The sequence below is a fragment of the Harpia harpyja genome, chromosome 10 (assembly GCF_026419915.1).
Source record: "Harpia harpyja isolate bHarHar1 chromosome 10, bHarHar1 primary haplotype, whole genome shotgun sequence".
NCBI classification, from domain to species: domain Eukaryota; kingdom Metazoa; phylum Chordata; class Aves; order Accipitriformes; family Accipitridae; genus Harpia; species Harpia harpyja.
This window is the reverse complement of record NC_068949.1, coordinates 7,816,876-7,833,647: the sequence shown is the minus strand read 5'-3', so window position 1 is coordinate 7,833,647 and position 16,772 is coordinate 7,816,876. Positions and strand designations below refer to the sequence as shown.

At 38.0% G+C, this 16,772-nt stretch overlaps 1 protein-coding gene across 8 annotated transcripts in view; it reads right to left on the bottom strand.

The window, feature by feature from the left end:
- The window catches only part of PCDH15 (protocadherin related 15), a 725,853-nt gene that overhangs the window by 159,107 nt on the left and 549,974 nt on the right, over positions 1-16,772 (bottom strand). For all 8 annotated transcript variants that reach the window (XM_052799247.1, XM_052799249.1, XM_052799246.1 and 5 more), the window contains 2 exons: positions 10,804-10,883; positions 4,540-4,633 (listed from right to left, as the gene is read on the bottom strand). In XM_052799247.1, the coding sequence (XP_052655207.1) occupies positions 4,540-4,633; positions 10,804-10,883 (174 nt within the window). The remainder of the gene's footprint in view (positions 1-4,539; positions 4,634-10,803; positions 10,884-16,772) is intronic.

Below are 16,772 nucleotides of genomic sequence, written 5' to 3'. Positions count from 1 at the left end.
AAAGGAGGGTCAATACCATATTGTATACTGTGTACTAGTCCAGTATCCCATAGGGTTTACAGCAGAGTGGAGCAGACAGGGCACGCAGTGCTGGCCTGGCTTGGTTGCAGCTACAAGGGCAAGAGTTTCAGTCCCTAGAAGATCAGGAATCCAGTAACTTGTGGGTTTATGATTTGCACCACCATGATTATGGGAAAAGCACCCAGAGGAAACGTTGCTCCCCAAGAGACTGGTGCTGGCACTGGCGCTGCTGTACCCCAAGCAGAAGTGTGATCCCATGTGGGAAGTGTCCTGCTGCCCTATGTGTTGACCTCCAAACTCCTGGAGACACAAGAATTGGAAAGAAAGATCCATTTTGGCATGTCTCCCTGGGCCAAAGAAGACCCTGTCTGTGCTGGAGATGGCAATCAGTGTGTGAACTGGACCAGTGTTAAAGGTAGGGGAGATGATGAATTTTTCTGGCCCTGTTTGCTTCGACCCCAGAGACTGCTGATGCGACACTGTAATACAGGATTCACCCGCCTAGCAAGCCTTACTTATCTCTATGGAGAAAAACATTCTTAGTTTTATGAGAACAACGTTGAACAGACAAGAGTCATCACCCTGAGACAGACAACTTTTAAAGCAGCATGGGATACATTTCTTTCTGAAAGCTTCAACAATTTCAAAGCATAGCAACATTTCCCATCTGAAGTATTCCATCTAAAATGCAGTATTTTATACACTATTATTTAAAAATAAATAAGCTGAAGTTATGCCCCTTTGAAACCTATGTTACAATAGCTAAAATTCTTCGTTCACAACAAAATTTAGCTGAAAAATGTTGATATTGAAATGTCTTGAGTACTGTTCACAATTTCTGAAGCAAATTCACTGGCTGAAATTACAAAGACTGAACTTTCTCAGATAAGTTTGAAACATCAATACATTTTTTTTTTGCTCTGTAAGGGCACTAACATGGCTTTTTATGCTTCTTTATACTTGAAGGCTATGAATTAAATAACCTGCTCCACAGTTAAATTGTCAGCACAACCATAGCTGACCGTGCTTGAGGAACAGGCTCAACCTACATCACCTCTTGAGATCCCATGCAACCTGAATTATTGTGTGATCCTATGACTGTTGTTCATAAACCCCAACTACAAGAACGTAGAAATGCCAAATTTTCATGTTGTAACTGAAGAGGAAATTTCTAGTTTAAAAAAACTGACAACAACAAAAAAAACCCCAAAATGCAGTAATAAAGTCTTTTCCCTGTAAATTTCTTTCAAATTTTAAAGAAACAAGCAAATGCAGAACAGGCTGTATAGAATACGAAGGCTGACTTTAAGTATATTTGACTCTAATAGCTAGTTTCAAAAAGCCCACTGTTGGATGGGAAGAAATCAGTTTTTAATACGTTACTAGCTAAAATATGTTAATGTCATTTAAATTAAGTTGCACCTGCCTGTGGAATTAACTTTGTGATTTTAGGGAAAGTGAAACAAGTTCTTCAATCAGATAACCCGTTTTCTGTAGGCACTAATAGAATTGTTCAAAAAACCAAACCTTGATGACAAGCAGCAGGTGAATTAGTTTGCGGTGCAGTAGTTCTGCAATTGCAGGAATATTTTTTTTTCCTAAAGAGACACCATTGCTTTCTGATATAAACTAGTTAAAAAGAAAAGGTCCTCCATGAAATTTCACTGACTTGTTGAAACAAGCATCCATGTCCTTAGAACAGTTTGCCATGTTACCAGCTAGCAACTTTAGATGAGTCCCTGACCCAGGAGGAGCCTGTCAAATAGCAGAGTTAAGTCCAAAGAGCTGCAAATCAAATAAATTGTGCAATGGCACAGGGAAGCCTGGCAAATTAGTCAAAACCACTGTTTCCTGGCATGGAAAAGGCATGGAGATTTAATGGGCTGAGCTGCCACGTTTCATCTCTTTGTTTGTAAAGTAAAAGCCAAGAAACTTATACAGCCTCACTTGTGATACTGGCAGAAGCCCAGACAACTCCTAACCCTTTCGTTTCATGTACTGTCACCAGAAGCTTAGGGTTCAAGAGCAGATGAGTCAGCTTGTGAAGTAAGCCATACTGCTGGACATTTTTAAGAAAGGTGCCCCACCACTGGCAGAAGTATCATAACAGAAGAAAACAGCTACAGCCAAGTAAGAGACAGTGATGAAGACCCCAAACCAAGCAGCAGTAAAGAGAACACACACAAGCTAGAAAGTGTGACCACATTTCACTGTGAGAATAATTAACACACACACCTGCAGATACAAATCTCCAGGAAAAAAACATGTGGTATTGAGGAAGGAAAGCAGATAATGAGATAGCAGGGGAGTGGATTTTTTTTTTAAAGTGTATGTTGTTGTTGTTATAGCAACAACATTACACCATCCATCAAGAGCATTGAGTACCAAAGAGTCAAGCGACCTGCTGCTGTTTCACTCGTCTTTCTGCTTGTCAAGTGACTGCTGTACTATTAAGAACTGTTATGTTTATTAAGAAATGATGAGTTTTATGCCAGCGCTGGGAAATCACAAATACCTTTCATTGATGCTACAACAGTTTTTTGGCCTCTAATTATTTGGTTTCCTTCTGGGATACTCTTGATATTTTCTCTAAAAAAAAAAAAAACCAATAAAAAAATCCTTGAAATTTGCATATCATTCCCATTACTTTTGAGAATGCTACTGTTCTTATTTGTATTACCACAGCTCTAGCCCTGTCTTCACTGGGCTAGGCAATGCATGAAGAATAAAAGGACAGTCCATTTTCCCAACAACATGGCTGCTACTTGCTCCAGCCTAGCTACTGAACTGCTCACAGACTTAAGTATCAATGACTTCTGCTGCAACAGGTAGTCAACCCTACATCAGCATCATTCAGAGATGATACTAATGAAGTCCTCCACAGTTTATTTGTGGTGGTTTTTACACAGTTGAGCTTCAAAAACCATATCTCACCTCACACACAACTATTTTATGTTAAGCAGCATGCCATGATTAACTGGATTTCTATTAAAAAAGCAACTATTCTCTTCTGAGTGTTAAAACGGATCAGATGTCCAGTTAAGTTCCAGGACAAAGAGAATGAAACTCTAGACGAAAGAAAGAGGAAATATCTTTTCAGTAGCCCTTCTATGCCCCAGATAGTATTTCAGCAGCATAGCATAGTCTGAAACAGAAGGCAAGTCTCTTATTAAAATCTCCACATTTCACAGCTGGAAGTTAGAGATGAAAACAATTGAACTCATAGCTATCAAGAATGGAGAGTAGTTCACAAGTAACAAAATTACAAACATTAAGATGAATTACTAAGGATAACTGTAACCAGATTTTTAATGGAAAAGGTGTGGGCTCTGTTGTAGTTACTCCGTATTGCCAGAGAATTGTATAAAGGCTCTAAAACTTTGTCAATACTTTGGGAAAAAAACTTTCTGAGTAAATACTGAGCAGGAAGGCAAACCTTATAAGCTGAAAAAGCTAAAATAGGAGAAAAAGCATGTCACAAATAATACATAAGATTTTCTTCTGCTGCAGCGAAGACAGGGTGAGCAAGGGTCCAAATCACAGAGCTTTCATGATTGCTCCTTAGCAAACCGTCCAAGATTTCTCTGTTTCAATCTCAAAGTTGAACACTGCCCCCTAGAATAGCCCAGATAATGTGGATATATTATTGTAGATCTCTCCTTATACACTGTAATTTTAAGGTCAGATACATAGACACCTGTCCTCTGTGGCACAAGTCCACAGCAGAACTGCTGCATTCCTGTGTACTTTGCACAATCCAACTGCGGTAAATCCCCTGTGTTGGGATTGCTGGAAACTTTTAGAAAAACTAATTCCATTGCCTTTGCTTGACAAATAAATACATATCCTTAAATAGCCCTCCATTTTTTAATATTGAGATTGAAAAATCACAATTTTGTTATACTAAACACAAATGTGAGTAGTTTGTTGGTTTGATTGCAGGGTCACTGCATGCCTAATCAATGCAAACATAGAAGACTTAGAAATACCTCTCAGTAAAAAAGTTTTATTTTTTAAGAGAAGTGGCATGGACATTTTTCCAGATATTTCCTGAGAGCTTAAAAAATTTGAAGCTGGACAGTGCTTTCACTTGTCAATTCTGAAAAAAGTTCAATGCATTTGACTCAATAAAGTACAAATCGATAATATAGCTGCCCACATAACTGATCTTTAGGAGAAGGTAAGAAGAAAGACTGGTTATTTAATAGCACGGAGAAGAAAGAGTAAGAAGATGCACATATCTGAATAACGCAAAACCTTGACTGCATTGGTTCTTGTTGAAGAATAACAAAAAGGCAGAAGTAGCAGCAAAGTCACTTTGTTTCAAGATCAAAGGACATTACCCCAGTGATACACAGGCTTTATCAACACAAACCTTTTGGGGATAAAGGAAAATTGTTGCAGAATATAGATATATTTGATCAAGACCCATATAAAAGCTACTACAATTAGACTACTTTAAGTGCCTAACTACGTACCATAACAGCCCATTTTCTTAAAATTTCACAGGAAACTCACCCCATCTGGTCTGCCATCCGAGGCTGTAACAATCAGAATATAGCGATCAGTGCTTTCTCTGTCCAAGGGCTTTCCTAAGGCTAGCAGTCCAGAACTAGTAATAAAACAAAAACATAAAACGTTATCACAACAGTTTTAAGATATCTACAAGCACTTTTGTTCCACTACTTTGCGTTACACAAATGTTTCCCTTTAAGCAAGTTAATAAGCTTTTAGGCTTTATTACAACTGAAAGCATGTTTTGTGTAGGTAAAGGCTAATAAAAACGATTAGCCAATTTCTAATGCATTCTGCTTCAATACATGCATAATTTAGGATTAAAATAGCAACCTAGTGATCAATAGGATTATACAAAAGATAGACCTACTCTGAACACAGGACCCTCATTCTTTTAGAAAGCTGCACTGCTATAGTATATGAGAAGAGAGAATCACAAGCAGTCTATTAATCACAGAGGAGTCCCAATATCCCTGACAGGATTGTGGCAGTGAACTCTGGGAATACAACATGCACAGTCTTAAGTATGAGCCGCCTCAGAGTTTTATAGGGAAAGGCTACTAACTTGCATGTTGTGTGACTGCAGTAAAAGTGCTGCAATGAGCTAATGCCCTTTCAGTGCAAGCACAGATACACCATATTCCCTAATAATAAAATATTAACATAGGCACAACTATTATGGAACCTGATTCAGGATGTTGTGATTATTGATGCCTGTTCAAAAAAAGACAAGGAATGAAGGGCTATTTGGAAGCCACATAGGCAAAAAATAAACCAAAAAATTTTACAGAAATGCTGTTTGAAAGCATTGCAAATTCCTGTAACTGCTGACAAATAGAACAACCTAGATTTTGTCTCTAGGATGATCTCATTTCCTCATGCAGAAGTCTAGAAGCCACCTGGAGGTGTGATGTAGCAACACAGAGACAAGATCCCACTGTGAACTCATTACTTTTGTATTAGGAAGCATGAGAAAAGTACCATTGGGTTGACAATCCTGTCGAAGCAAGCTAAACTCTGCCTAACTGAACTGGCAAAAATGGTACTTTTGTGACCAGCCCTAAAGCTCTGCATTTCATTTACAGGTTTTTTTGTGCCTACTGGAACATAGTCAAGTACATAGCAAATTGAGATCTCACATGCCACCCAATTCACAGGCTATTTAATAAATATGCACCAGTAAACATGGATCCAGGATGATATTTATCCTTTTGTTGCACAGCTAAGCAGCTCTTCCCGTGAAACTCCTCCAAAAATGTCACAGTCAGCTTCTAACATTTTAAGAAAAGTGTAACAGCACGTGATTTTGCGGTGCAAAATCCACAAGGGCTGAGATCTTGGCATGCTGTGACTTTCCATATGTTATTCCACTTCTAATGGGCATATCAGACACAAGCATTTGTCAGGCACAAGTATAAACTTTACAGGTTGAGCTTACATTTTACGTTCATAACCTATGAACCTAAACAGCTAATTGCTCAGAAAGAGGTCTTACCAAAACAAACGAACAAAGTCAAACCCAAACTAAACAAAACTGAAAAGTCCCACCAAACTATAAGGTCTCATTAGCTGTAATTCTTCAGAAGACTCGGATGTATATAATCCAAGTGATTATATCCAATCCAATAATAATGATGTTATTTCCCTTTGAGATTATAAATTTCTGCAGAGTTTCTGCTGTAACTTCTCACTCCCAGAGGAGACCTCAACAAACTGGTTCCAGGCCAAGACTTTTTCCAACATTGTTTCCAGCAGAGACAAATACCAACACTTACTGGCAAGCTGTTACTGTGAGCGGCTTCCTCAAATAAATAATACAGAAATAGGTGGAAACAGCAAGTGGGAGCATAACTCTCGCCTAAGATTGAAAGGTTGGTAGGTAAAATAACATCCAAGCTCAGCAATCAAAGAAAAGAATATTTCAGGAGATGCTACATTCAATCTGCCTCATTGCTACATAACTAAAACATAGACACGTGTCATGTTTTGCTTCCTCAAATAAGGAAAAGCTAGCAACTTCATTGTACCTAAAATACTTCCTGGAGGTTGGTAAAAACCAATGGGACACACAAATATTGTGTGTAGCTTTGTAACTCAGTAAATATGGAGCTGACACGTCTTGTTCCAAGCCACAAGCGTTGTGCCAAGCTACAACAGGGCGTCGGGACCTGTCAGGCTTCTTTGCATGGACCTGCCTTGGCCTGCTCAGAGGTTAGTTTTAACTTTAAACAGCAATTATCTAATAAGCAAGTACCTGATTCCAATGTTGGTTTAACTTTTGCTTACTTTTCTACAATTGTGTAGCGTTTGGCCTATTTTTATATATGTATTTGTTGTAACTAATAGATAGCTATAACATGGTTATTGTGTGGAGAGTGAACTACGTACAGATCAGTAAAGGCATGGCCTCTAGTGCAGTGCAAGTTCAGGCACAGGATGACACCAGAGCCCCTGGGCTACAAACACCTCACCAGTGCCTACTGCTGAGAAAGAAACACAACCTTAGGAGCTGCCCAAAACCAGTTTGGGGTCACAAAGGGAACAATAAACAAGTAGCCACATATGCAAAACACACCACATGCAGTAAATTCAGATGTAAGATAGACTTGCACACAGATGGGGAAAAAAAAAAAGAGTGGTATAGAGCATGTTAACAAACAAAAATGACTCAAAATGGATCCTAGAGTGAGGAAAATGAAACAGTCTGCATCATACCCCTCCTCCCAGGGCAGGACTTCAGCTGCTGAAGACTCAGCATAGGTCCCTGCTCCAGAGGAAGTTATTGCCCTGAGGGCCCCAAACAGCAAGTGAAAGGGTAAAGCATAACACCAGAGCAAAGGTCAGACCTTAGAAATTTTGTGTATAATTTATACATGTTTTTTTATATAGTCATATATATAGTAATGTAAATATATGTAGTGCTATATATAGCTATAAATAAATGTATATAGCTATGTATCATTAAAATACATGTGTATGTATACATATATATCATTATACATATATGAAGGTTAAAATTACACATATACATAAAATAAATTACATTATGCATATTTTATATTTACATATATATACACATACACACATACTAAAACACGCATATATTCGCAATTTTAGCTATTTGCATTAGTATCATAACTGGACTACTAATAATCATTCAATTAGACTATAAAGACTTTAATTAGACTAACAGTAAATTCTTAGCTTTACATACATACGTGGCCCACAAGAAGGAAATGAGTGTAAAAGTGGTGGGATTTCCAGCAACCTATCCTGTAATTTGTGTGTGACAAATTAATAACACTGCATATCTCATTTTTGCTTCCAGTCTCATGTACTGTCTTCTGCTAAGGAATAGTCAGCTAAGCTCAATTAATATTATTGTTATATTACTAAAGACCATTTAAATTTTAAAATAAACTTTTTATAATTTATAAGTAGCAGACATTGAAACAGTAGTGATGCTACTGAGAAAGGCATTAACTTCCTTCGAGGGCTGTAGGAAGTCAGGTATATTATTGACTGACATGAAATACTAAACCATGCTCTGTATTTTAAGAGTTCTCTTATTTCCAGGTGTTTCTGCAAATCACTTAGCTATCATAATAGATCATATATATTTTTCAGCATTTGTTCAAGACACTGCAATAAAATATGAACAGAAGAATTTTTTAGGAAAGGAACTGTGAATAAAACATAAAACATTTATGTGGTAAAATATTAATTCACACACCAAAAAAAAAAAGAAATCAAAGCAGAGCTAAGAATAAAATATTGACAACAAATACTGCTTTGCTAACACTGACCTTTAGCTGCATGTATCCATTTAAACTTCTCCAATATTTCTGCACTATCATATCGCTTTTTTTATCTCCTCCTTCCTACCGTTTGAACAATCGCAATCTACTGCCTCCATTTCAATAGATGAACATCATGCAAGAGACAGGCTAATTTATAAAAACTCCTGTGTTTTACTCAAGGATTCAGATGTACTCACATTCATTTAATACCCCAGCTTTTAATCATTTCTTTTCCTGGGGAACAGAAGGAGGTACCAAATTACTACAGATCCTGCTCAGGTTGTATTGCCAAAGAAGAAGGAAAAAAAAAATCTCACAACCCTCGGATTGAGGATAAGAGAGATCCAGTCAGTAGATGTAAAACTGGTAATATTCAGTACTGATGTTGCCAGTTGGTAATTACACAGGGACTAACTGACATGCTCCAGGACGCAAGAAAATAATCCAGATGAGAAAAAGGAAGAGAGAGAACGATGTTCATGGTCTCTGCCTTGGCCTTAAAGTATCTAAAAATGTATTTATGTAACTTTGAGATAAATTCCTGTAGCCTTAATATGCCACTCACATTAACTATAGGCTTTGTTTAATATTAAACCTACTTTAATCTCCTATCAAGACATTTCAGCATCTAGAAAAAACGTGCAAAAAGCTGAAGAAAACTTTGCACAAACAATTTCCAAGAAAACAGACGCAAGGAAAGCAGGAAGGAGAAAACACTTCAAAGAGCTCTCCTTTTTACCAAGAGGCAACAGATCAAAGAGACAAATGCACGCCTGAGTTTGTGCTGATACCCTTGATGTGCTGTGATGCTCAGACACATATCGGGGGGATGTGAGGCTGGGGGGTGTGTGTCAGGGGGGTGTCAGGCTGCCCATGATGGGCCCCAGAGGCCGGGTGGGATGGAGGAGGACTCCCAGCCACCCCTGACAGGCCCTGGGAGGTGACACCTGCAAGTGCTGCAACACTGCCCATGGACACATAGGGGTGTGCTGTGCCTGCAGCCTTCAGAGAGCACACCAGAGATCTCTTGTTTTCAGACTGAATTCACAGCTGTGAATTCACATGCCACCTTTAACAGCTTGACTGCTGGGTATCGCCACACTGTTTACATCCAAAGCTGGACAATACAGGAGCTGCCTAGGATCCAACTTCTAGAATACCTTCACACCACAGGTTTGGCAGGCCAGAAGTTGGCCTGAATTTGCACACATTTTTTAAGTCTCTCTGGTACAGAGAACTATCAGGATTTTTATGGTGCGATGCGAACAGCGCTGGATAAGCACGAACTATACAAAACAACTACCCACTGAGCAATCCCCCTTCGGAGCATCTCTCACGTAGCCAGGCACACTCCTCATTATTCAAGTTCCAAAGGTCACAGAGTGGGTCAGACCAAGTTTCTCTATGTTAAGGAGAGAATTGCTAGCATCACTTGTGCAGAAAACCCTACAAATCTGCACTGTGCTGGAGCTATGACTCCTAGCGCTCCCTCTGAGCTGATGAACAACGCACACTTTCCCTGATTCGCACTGAAAACTCCAGCCATAAGCAATGAATAAAGCCAGCAGCCCAACATAATTTCCTGCTTTTGCCACCTCAGTGAAATAGTCCCCTCTCTCTAAGCTGTCCCTTTCCTTGCCTGACAAGTCTTTATTATTAGAGGGCCCATCAATCTTGGTGGATAACAGCATCAGCATCACTTGGGATCTTTAAGGCTTTTTTCACATTGTTTCACAAGTGATTTGATATTCCGTATATGTGAGATTTATCACAGCAAGTAACCTAGAGCTTACTCAGAATGTACAGGCCAGTTTCAGTACCACCTCTCCCTCACACTGAATTATAACAATTTTTTTGCAATTATACCCGCACCATGAACAAATACGCCTCAGGTTACTCTCGTCCCATCATCTACCATGGGAAGTCAGCTCCCTTCTTCCTGCAAAGAAGGAAGGTACTTTGGAGTGTAAATAATAGCTGCTTGGGTAAAATAAAGGTGGTGGTGGGACAGGCACAGACCTAATTGGTGCTTATAAATTTCATAACATACCCTCTCTTTCTAACTCTATTTAAGTTGGTATTCAATTTAAGGAAAAAAGGTTTTAAAACAATGCTCAAAAGACTTTCCACTACAGACTAAAATGCTTGAAGGCAGGAAACTAACACAAAAATTGTCCCTGTCATTAGTCAAGAGCTGACAAGTATAAGGTTTTTAATTAATCCCTGGTCACTCTTTCAAATAGAACATTTCCACCTCAATGAGTTTTACCTACTAAAGTGTTAAAATAAATAAATAGTCCCCTGTGAAAAACTCCAGAGTATCATTCACAGAGCTCTCATTAACATCTAAGAGCCAATCTAAGGAACAGCTGAATAAGTCTGATTACACATCTTTTCTTTTGCTCTCAGCCCACATATTCACTTGACTGAAAAGTTAAAGTCTATTTTCTAAGGGTTTTCCACTTACCTTTGAGAGAGATTAAAAACTTGTTGAGGATCTCCATTCTGAATGAGGTATCTTATAGGGTCACCCTCTCTATCAAAAGCCTTTAGGAAAAAAGAGGATAACATTAAAGTCAGTTACAAAGCTTTCTTTTCTTTCCTTCAATTTATAAACTGGAAAATTAACCCCTGAAGTTTTATTAAAGTTATCTATAGGAATGACACCAATCTTGCTATTTCTAAGGCAACAGTGGTAATTACAGATGGCTACTTAAGATAAAGCTGTAGCACATCAGAATTCTTATGCTACAGAGAAACAACAATTTCCTGAATGCAGACTTTCAAATTACTACTACACATAAACACACAGCATCACAAGTATGAAAATCAGGCTTTATTCAATTACTTCTATTTTTGTGCAGCTACAGACTGATTAGACTGAACTTTTTGTTTCCTTTGTTCCTATTCTTCATTTCCACTTCTTATCCACATTCTTCTTTCTGTTAGTTTACCAGAATCCCACTCCTTTTGCTGATGCTCCATTGAGCAGTGTAGACATGGCAGCACTCACCCTCCACAATAATTTGCTTTTAGGGGGATGAAGATCAGGATGAGACCTTCGAGAAGGGCTGTTAACAGCACCAAAACAAGTATATTCTACCAACTAGATGACAAAAAAGCTTTTCAGAAGTTGAGTAAACTACTTCTGAAGTTAAGCTTTGGCTATTCTATTTCCAAAAATGGCCATAAATTTGCCATGTATTTGTTACTTTTTTGTCAAGTGTACACCCACCTTTTCCCCAAAAAGACTATCAGGTACTTTTCAGAGAAAATACTGTCTACTGAACTCACAGCTACAACTATCTAGCATTCAAAACCCAAAGTGATTAAGCATGTTATCGCAGGAATAAAGACACTGCTGTGAAAATTCCAACAAGGCCAAGTTCAAAGAAGGTCGGATAGGATTTACTAGGAGACAGGTCAAAATAAAAAACAAGATAAGGAGAGAGCATTTTTGTGTTTCTCATCTTTCAACAACCGTCCTCCTTCTTATGTATTTTCTGTAAGCATTTGCTGTAAACCACAGTCAAGGACTGTGTATCTTTGGGCTGACCATCTAAAAAGCAGTTCTTAAGACAAAAAAAAGAGAAACAAGAAAAAAAACCAGCCCCCGCCCCCCCCCCCCCCAACATTAAGAACAGAAGTAAAAACTATTCCATTGTGCAGGCAGAACAGGGAATCTAGTAAGAAACCAACTTGCCTTAACCAAAGGAAGCATATAGAAAATAGTGGCTAAGTCAGATGAAGGGAACCAATACAAAGAAAAAGCAAGCACAACTATATGATGACAAAGTCAGAGAAACTCAAGGCAAAACTGTAATAGGAACAGAAAAGAACACAAAGGACAACAAAGAAATGTTTAGGTTACAGAGGAAACTTAAGGAGCATGGCACCTTGCTACAGTATAAAAGCAGAAAGGATGATGTTGAGGAGGTTAAAGAGCTAAGCAGAAAGGATGATGTTGAGGAGGTTAAAGAGCTAACACTTCTTGTGTTTCAGCTGCAATCAAGCAGCAAACAAAATTAACTGTGGCAACAAAGGGGTAAAATCTCAGATGAGAATAGGGAAAGAATAAGGCAGGGAATATGTACATAAACAGAGCATCTTTAAATCATCTGCTGAAATTAAAGCCTGATGAAATTCATCCTAGTGTATAAAAACATGGGCTGAAGCAATCTCAAAGCCATTAGCAGTTTTCTTTGAAAGCTCACAGAGGACAAACGTGCTGAAGGGCAAACACAAGGTATATCTTTCACAGAGGAACAAGCCAGGAAATCACAGACCAGACAGGTAGAGCTCAATTCCCAGAAAACCACAACCAATCAAATTATTTGTAAGTACCTGTGATGACAATATGGAGATAGATAACACAAAGCTAAATTTCTCAAGAACAAGCATGTCAAAGCAATCTGATCTTCTTTTACAACAGGACAACAGGGCTTGCAAATAGGGAAAAAGCTGTGGATGTAATAATGCATCTTAGCCACAGTAAGGCTTTTCACACTGCCTTATGTGACATTTTCACAAACAAGTTTAGACAACATTGGTCTCCAAATGGAAGATGGGATTAAGCAAGAATAAAAGTGATCATAGAAATTAAGGTCAGACAGCAGTGGATAGCATTTAGTACTAACTAAATTCTGCAAAGGTGTGATTATTTCTTCCAATACCAATCAATATTTTCAGTAACAACATCAGTGACAGAATAGGAAATCTGTTTATAAAATCCACGGATGGCACTGAGTGATAAGAGGTGCCAGCACGTTAGAGGGTGTGAGCAGAATTCAGATATTCTTATGCTGAAGATATAAACGGTCAAGATCTGATTCAGTAAAGGGAAAAATTGTTAGCCAAGAATATGAAACTATACAAATACTGGATGCAGAAAGTCTGACTAGTTGGTATCTGAGGACTATCACAGATCCTAAATCACCAGAATCATATTGTTGCTTCAATCTTCAGCGGTCCTTTGTACTCTTTTTTACCTTACTTGCAAGGGATCCTGTCCTCACTTCACATTTAAGGCTATCTCAGAGGTTTGTTTATAGTCTACATTCATTCATAACAAGTCAGGAGACTTTCAAAAAGACATAAAATAAAAGACTCGTTCTAGTTCATTTCATTTTCTCCCTATGTCCAAAGAAAATGTACCTTTCAATCAACATACTTCAAAAATCAGGGGAAAAAGTTTATCATCGTTTTAAAAAACTTCTGTTTTCTTTAAAACCAGAGAAAAGCAAGTTATTATGTACATAAGAAAAACACTAAGGACTTGCACATGAGAAAAGAGCAATCCATACCTATTGTTTTCCAGATCAATTGTATACAGTGACTTCATAAATTGTACACAATGATTTCATGTTGCTTCCTTGTTCAGCACATAACTGGACCATGATAACGGTCCTATTTGTTTTGCAGAGTCCCAGAAAAATTACCCTATTTGCATATTTTAATTAATAATGGCTGGCAGAACATGAAGCAATAAACACCTCCCAGGCATGCAATAAAGTCTGAGTTTTATTTACAAATTAATACTGTGGAGATCATTTAATATGGCATTACTTAATCTCAAATGTTGTTAATTAAAACACCAGTCACAATCAACTGGGTACATTATAAAATAAATAATAGTATAAGAAAAAAAATATAACCCTCCATCATCTGCATGAAAAATTTTAACGGAAAAGGAGAAAGTAGATTTTACTTTTAGAACATATATTTTAAAGTCTAATAGGCAAATTTAAAACAGCTGCATTTCCATTGTTATTGACACTGATATTTTGCACATCTTCAGATTTGCTAATTTGGGAATATTTAAAATACGTTGCTTGCTCTCTCCCAGTTTTTGTAACTCTCATACTGTATGCAACACTAACAAAATATTACCAAGAGAGAGTCATAAAAGCATAACCTCTTAACCCTACTGCACCAACCGAAACATACTTTAAGTCCAAAACACTTAATGTATTGATAAGACTATTCATGGAAGAAAGAGTCAGTGTGAAAATTTACACATGAAAACACTTGTTAAATATATGAGGTCTGGTAATAGTCCATATTACCTATGGAACACAGGGAATACCTTAAGCTATTGTTAAAATTCCACAAAAACCTCTAGATGACTAACTGGTAACTTTCTGTTTGCCTGGAAAAGACAGCACAAGATTTCATATGCTTAAATACTCAGTTTATGAATGTTTAAAACGTCCTGGCCAATTTTACACAGCGAATAAAAAAAAGATGAAGACAGAAATATACACCACACAATAGAAGTCCTTTAATACAGATGGGCGTATTAATGCAGAATGAGGCAGTTGAACTTGCACTATAAAGACAATGCATCTGCATTTCAGGTCTAGGACCACCAGCCCTACAAGAGACACAGTCTTTGACTAATCCCCAAGAGATGAAGCCACGCATATTTGTGATTTAACAATTAAGTCTTTTTTACAAACAGAAATTGTCTAGCTGAATTCAAGTCCTGCATAACATACTAGCAATATGAGATAAATCTAAATTGCAGTAACAGTAAGTAGAAGAGAACATTTTCTAGGCATTTCCAAAGCTCTTAAAACTAACTGATGCATTTCACTGTTGCCCAAACACAGTAACTCATAATTTCTGGGGATCTTGGGCATGTAGTAAGACGATACCCACTGCTATATCACCAAAACGCTCACTAGCATCCTGGCTAGGAGGACAGTAGACATGACCATTTTGCATCTCCCCTGCCCTGCCAGGCACAGGCTGTCTCTCCCAGATTTACTCAGCATACGTTACCAAGGATCATTTGAAAAGGAAAACAAAATCTAGGTAAAATGTTTGGGGTTTAGTGAAACATTAAAGCAGACAGATTATTCCCACAATGAGGTTCACTTTCTAACCACATTTAAATTACGTAAAAACCTTAAATACTAAAACCTGCTAATAGGTTTTTTGCCTCCAAAGATCACCCAGGCCTTCAGCCATATATTCCAGCACCTGTCAAGTAAACACAAATGTTTTTGTTTCTCAGCGTGCTCCTGGCTCCCATTACTCTTTGGGGTTTCGAAAACCAAGCATCTCCCCATGAGTCAGAAGAAGGCTCCTGACAGCACGGCTCTTCAATTCTGAACTCACTGCAGGCATTAAAGACGTGCCAGAAGTTACTTTTCAGCACTGAGCTAAGTGAGTCATCCTCCCTCAGTGCAGGTGACTATATCAGCTTAACCATCCATAATAATCTTAATCTTTCATCAGCAAACGATTTTAATAGAAACTTACCCAATCACCTGCATCAGTGACTCAATTAGAGTTCTTTTATTTCACACACTTTAGTTTGGATTACTTCTTTTTTTTTTCCATGCATTTACTGAATGTGCAAAACACACAGAGCCACACACTTGAGCTGATATGAACTGACCTAATTCCAGTGAGTTTAACAGACTTCAATAGAGCTACACTGACTTAAAGCAGATAAGGCTGTTGCTCTCTATGGTTTCTGTTTAGCTCAGGTATTTCCAGTCTTCTTCCTTTGAATGGCTTTATATGAAATCTGAATAATGCTATAATGTTTACAGGAACCACGCTCAGGACATCATGCTGTACTGAGTTTATTGCTTTGGACTTGAAGCCATAATTATTTAATAATAATAATAAAGTTCCTGTCATCCCCCCCCCCCCCCAAAAAAAAAAAAAAACATCTAAAGAGTTGTAATTTATCTACCTATTTTGTATAGCTGGCTTTCAAGACGTGGAGAGAACATAATGCAGCAAAAGCTTAGGGAACGGTAAATAAGCTAGGAGAAAACTAATACATTAACCATGCAGCAGCACACAGAGAAGCAACCTGGGTCTGCAAACCATGTCAATGCAGCATTATTTACAAGAAATACTGGACTAATGTGCTTTCACTGCTTCCACTTGCAGAGCTATATTGGGTAGTCAGTTAGTACAGGGACCTCTGCTTTTTGTTAGCCTGTTAACAGCAGTTGTTACATACACCAAGGGGAGTAAGTATCTTCATATGTTTTTCAAAACCAACAGGCTAAAGAAGGCTGAGTGCCAAAAATCTTGCAAAAAATTCCATGTGAGTTAGGTGCAGAAGGTCCTAAGCTCCTCTGATTTGCTGGCAAACGTATATATAGAGATTTTAACATAAGAAATCGCAGGCCTTTCAAGTTTTGAGCCATTCATGGCATTTTTTTCTCATACACTTCAGTCCCATATGCAGGCTATAGTACCTTTTAGCACATTTAACACAAAAAGAAGTTACAGAAATATCCAAGTAAGCACTTTTCCTATATGGTCCATGTAAAAGGGGCTATTTACTAAAATTAAATAATTTTCAATCCCTATAAACTGTCCTTTCCTCCTGTGTGCAAGGACTGGGTTCTGCATGGCATGGGCACAAACAGAAGGAACGTGGTAAAGGCTTACAGGGAAGCATCTGTA